The sequence below is a fragment of the Botryllus schlosseri genome, chromosome 2 (genome assembly GCF_051294905.1).
Source record: "Botryllus schlosseri isolate E-star chromosome 2, Bs_hap1, whole genome shotgun sequence".
Classification (NCBI taxonomy): Eukaryota; Metazoa; Chordata; class Ascidiacea; order Stolidobranchia; family Styelidae; genus Botryllus; species Botryllus schlosseri.
Genome location: NC_137237.1, coordinates 6,504,141 through 6,509,212, shown reverse-complemented (window position 1 = coordinate 6,509,212; position 5,072 = coordinate 6,504,141). Strand labels below are relative to the sequence as shown.

The 5,072-nt window shown below is 43.7% G+C and overlaps 2 protein-coding genes across 3 annotated transcripts; both read left to right on the top strand.

The window, feature by feature from the left end:
* The first annotated feature begins 445 nt into the window (after nt 1-445).
* Nucleotides 446-2,093, top strand: LOC145433189 (uncharacterized). Its single transcript, XM_080310156.1, has 4 exons — nt 446-765; nt 832-975; nt 1,033-1,092; nt 1,177-2,093. The coding sequence occupies exons 1-4, from the start codon at nt 577-579 to the stop codon at nt 1,774-1,776; spliced, it is 993 nt and encodes a 330-aa protein (XP_080166282.1). The 5' UTR covers nt 446-576; the 3' UTR covers nt 1,777-2,093.
* A 316-nt stretch (nt 2,094-2,409) lies between these two features.
* LOC145433205 (inosine-uridine preferring nucleoside hydrolase-like) lies at nt 2,410-5,072 on the top strand. 2 transcript variants are annotated; one of them, XM_080310178.1, is made up of 5 exons: nt 2,410-3,427; nt 3,510-3,673; nt 3,742-3,885; nt 3,947-4,006; nt 4,444-5,072. In XM_080310178.1, exons 1-5 carry the CDS (start codon nt 3,415-3,417, stop codon nt 5,047-5,049), a joined length of 987 nt encoding a protein of 328 aa, XP_080166304.1. In that variant the 5' UTR covers nt 2,410-3,414; the 3' UTR covers nt 5,050-5,072. The 2 variants fall into 2 exon arrangements, with proteins under 2 accessions (XP_080166304.1, XP_080166303.1); XM_080310177.1 differs by having other exon boundaries at nt 2,410-3,673.

Below are 5,072 nucleotides of genomic sequence, written 5' to 3'. Positions count from 1 at the left end.
AGAAATTATTGAATCTGGTCTTGATCGAAAGCTACTGTTGCACCGGTTCCGAAAATATAAATTTAAATAATGATCAGGCACTGATCCACCTAGAATCTGTCCTCCAAGTCTGAAATATCGGCATTGTTCAGAACAATCGGGTAACCGCAACACAATGACCGTAACAATGACCCGTTGCGACTCTCCGATTGTTCGAACAATGCCGATATTTCGACTTTGAGGACGGATTCTAGGTGGATCAGTGCCTGATCATTATTTTAATTTATATTTTCGGAATCGGTGCAACAGTAGCTTTCGATCAAGACCAGATTCAATAATTTCTGGGCTCGGGAAGATAGATTTTGGATTGCCAGAAATCCTACAGTCGCTTACGCAAAACCACTCTCCTCTCCAGCCTCTGCGAAGCGGAACGAAGCTGCAAAATCGGTCGTTGCCGTTCCATGTTTAATTTCTATAGTGCAATCCAGTCCGCTGCGAAGAACATTGCTGCTGTTGTATCGAATCGGACGACTGTAGTTAGTTAGTTACTGTACGGTGCTCACCTCTGTTGCTGATAGTTCGTACTTCGAGGGTACGATGGCGGAAAAGATACTGCTTGTAGATACTGATCCTGGAGTTGACGACTGTGCAGCTTTAATGATGCTAATGTCGCAAGTTCCGAAGGTGAAAATCGTCGGCATTACATGCGCTGCAGGCAATGTTGGAATTCGCGATGTCACAATCAATACTGTGAGGATAGTCAAGCTGTTTAATATGTTGAATGAGGTAATGCGTTTAGTGTAGATTCATTGGCTCCGCGATAAAGTTCTATCAGTGTACTGGTATTTATAGATTCCCATATTCGGCGGCTGTTCTGAGCCAATGGTACTTCTGCCACAAACACAAGACTCAACATTCTACCATGGGAGAGATGGCCTAGGTGAGGCACCAGACGTATATCCCGAAAGGAGCGAGTCTTTGTTGGATCACGTTCAGGTGCGCTGGGTTGATAGCAGCATTTTATGGTTGTTTAGTGTTAAATTATATTGCTAGGCCGAACATGGAGTGAATGCGATTCTCAGACTTTCCAAAGAATATGCGGGGAGATTACAGGTACGAAAACCACACTCGTTACATTGCTGTCGCAGCATTATTCTCGTACCTTGCCTCCACTGCAAATGTTCTGTGCTGTTTCAGCTCGTATGTCTTGGTGCTCTAACTAATATCGCTATGGCAGCCAAGCTGGACATCGATCTACCTAAACGTATTAAAAGCATCCATGTATTGGGAGGAACCATCATAGGATATGGCAATGCCTCACCATGTGCCGAGTACAATTTCTTCACCGACCCAGAGGCAGCATACACCGTGTTTCGGATGTTTCCGCAGCATTGTAAAACGGAAGTCGTACCGTATGAAACAACAACAGCACACGGAATCCGTCCTGATCTATTCAACAAATTGATGTCGGTAGACTCGATGAGAGCGAACTTTTTCAAGGCAATTTTTTCTACTGCGAAAATATACGAAGACGATCTTATCGCCAAGGGCCTAAGCCAGGGATACTGCTTATGTGACGCGTATGTCACCACGATTGTCTTGAATGAAAATGCAGTCACGAAATCCAAGAGTGCAAAAGTGACAGTGGAATTCAGCGGGTCATTATCAAGGGGAAGTTTTATTATAGATCACAAAAATAAGGGATCGCCCTTTCTCTCCTCCGCGGAAGTGACAATTATAGAGGAACTAGATGACGCGATATGCGAAGACCTAATTATGAAGACCTTTACAGAGTAACGCACACCAGCGCGTATGCGCATGAGCTTGACACACCATTTCCTAAGCGGTATATTTGCGTGTAGTGCATGCAATCGGGATATGATTTTACAACAATTACTTTCAGAATGTCTCTGTATGGACGATTGAGCATGCAAATTTAGATATTATCACGTGTGTGGGCGTATGATGTTCTAGCCATACGATCCAGTTCATCCCGTTACCCTCCTGAAGATTCACGGTACATTGTGCATTTCTAGATTTGAGATTTTATAATCATTAATAATTGCTGATTTAGTAGATGTTGTCTTTTCATGAATACATGCGCACACGCAGTAGTGGTTAGTAAAACAAGTGCTACGGAATATCAGTCGTCGCAGGTGTATGATCGGCCGCATATGAATGATACCTGGAAGACCTGTCGCGATGTCGGAGTAGGGCACTCGCGGGCGTTTGCTATAAACCTGCTTACTATTTTGGAGTCTCCGTTATACTTATTCACTATAAACATTCCACCCAAGAGTTTAGACTGATATGTGCGACCGCCTCCGTCATGAAATAACGCTTTACATCAATGGTCAGTGACTATACGTGCTGCCATCATTTTCTTCGCACGCCGACACGCCTTGATCAAAACACGTATTCAGAAGCAAGCGCTCAGAATTATCGGTGTTTCGGGAAATAGGGCAATTCCACTAATTTGACTGCGTTGACGATGTCGCTTAATCAATAAGTTATATGCGACGTGGCGACGCGTTATGCATAAGTCTTTCTTTCTGCAAGGCAATAGAATTTGTTACTGATGTAGATATTCCGGAACAGGATCCTATCCTAAATGTCATGGAAACATTTCTCTGATCGGCCCGCAGCATTATTGTCACAACTCGTTATGAAATAGCTTTGATCGAGAAAGGCATAATCCTTTTTATTATCCCATAATTCTGGCATCGTTTTGTTTGTGGTCACAAAAGATACATATTTAAGCATTCCAGTCATTGTTACTTTTATAACGTGGTAGTTGTCGAGTACTCGACTTGACTTGAAGTTTAATACTGATATTGGATTCTTAGTAATGAAATGGTCTGCGTTCGTTGACATTCAAATTATAAGGAATTGTTCACGTGTATTTTCAAGGGAAAAGGGTTCATTCGTCGCTGACCTCTTGCTTGATACACGCTTCCGTTAGTCTAAAACAGGGGTTCAGATACTATTTTTGATTGCAGACCCCTTCAAGTTTTGTGGGCGGATGCTCGTACCCCAAAATTTAAGAAGCCTGAGCAGAAGGCTATTCCCTATAACCACTGGACAATGTAGTCACAGTCCCACTCATGGCGTCATTTCCGAAGGATGATAATATGGTTTTGTAGTTTCCTGATGATGTATTGTTCAACATTGCCCTTTCACAGACCCCATAAAACTAGTTTGCGGTCCTCCAAGGGGTGGACACGGGGGACCCCAGTTTAAGAACCGGTGCTCGACGCGAATCATTACAATTGATTGATTGGATTGAAGCATTAATTGTTATATCCTTTATCTCAGACCTTTTCGCATTGTCTGCCTGTGCACAGGTGTGAGAGAAGCTATGACGCATTCTTAGAAAATTATTCAAGCGAAACCGACTGAGCTGAAGCGTGTGGACGAAGGCAGCTTGTTGTGAAAATGTTTAGTAGTAGTGAGTGAAGCTAGCTGTTGCCCACCGCGATCGTTGCTCATACTTTAAGAATATACGATGACTGAAAAGATACTGCTTGTAGATACTGATCCTGGGGTTGACGACTGCGCGGCTTTAATGATGCTAATGTCACAAGTACCAAAGGTGAAAATTGTCGGCATTACATGCGCTGCCGGCAATGTCGGCCTTCGCGATGTCACCATCAATACAGTGAGGATAGTGAAGTTATTCGATATGTTGAATGAGGTAAGTCGCGGAATTTCGGAGATTTTCTCGTAGAAGTGCCAACGTTATACCGATATTTATATTTATAGATTCCCATATTCGGCGGCTGTTCTGAGCCAATGGTACTTCTACCGAAAACCAAAGATGCGGCATTTTACCATGGAAGAGACGGCCTAGGTGACGCACACGACGTATTTCCGGAAAGGAGCGAATCTTTGTTGGATCACGTTCAAGTAAGGGAGGTGGATGGCAAATTCATATCTACTGATTATTACTGTCTTATTAAATTGTTAGGCGGAACACGGAGTGGATGCGATTCTCCGACTTTCCAAAGAATATGCAGGACGTTTACAGGTACGAAAGTTAGTCTATCATGTGTCCGAATGTGCGAGGGTCATACCGGTAATTTTCCCGATCCGGCATGGATCCAGCTTCCTGTAAATGGACTCAGAGACCGGATTTCACACAGCTGAGGCACCAAATCTCCGATTAGTCATTCGCACTGAGAATAATGCACAAGGGTGAAGGCTGACCCAACTAATACGATTTATATTTGCCGCTGCAACAAAGTGAAACGTCATTGCTACCAAGGTTGCGTGTATGAAGCTCATCATGCATGTATTCTATGGGACCTTGCCTGACCACAGTCATGCTCATCAAATACACCACTCCCACTCTAATTTGGTCCAATTCTAAATCCGCTCAAGTTACCCTCCTCATCTATCATGCAGAAAGTCATATCGCGATATTTAAATCATTCCAGTATTTTGATCTCCACTGCATATTTTCAGCTCATCTGCCTGGGGGCTCTAACTAACATCGCTATGGCAGCCAAGATCGACACCGATGTGCCCAAACGTATTAAAAGCGTGCATATATTGGGAGGAACCATCAAAGGATATGGCAACGCTACGCCATGTGGCGAGTACAATTTCTACACCGACCCAGAGGCGGCGTACACCGTTTTTCGGATGTTCCCTCAGCATTGCAAAACGGAAGTGGTACCGTACGAAACGACAGTAGCACATGGAATTCGTCCAGATCTATTGAACAAATTGATGTCGGTGGACTCGAAAAGAGCACAATTTTTCAAAGCAATATTTGCGGCTGCAAAAGTGTATGAAGATAGGAAGATCGACAAGGGAGTAAGCCCGGGTTACTGCTTATGCGACGCGTACGTTACTGCGATTGTACTGAATGAAAACGCTGTCACGAAATCCAAGAGTGCAAAGGTTGCGGTGGAAATTAGCGGGTTATTATCGCGGGGTAGTTTTATTATAGATCACAAAAATAAAGGATCACCATTTCTCTCGTCGGAGGATGTAACAATAATAGAGGAACTGGACGACGCGATATGCGAAGACTTAATTACGAAGGCCTTCACGGAGAAGCGCTAATGATGGGTGTTCCATGTCCCAGA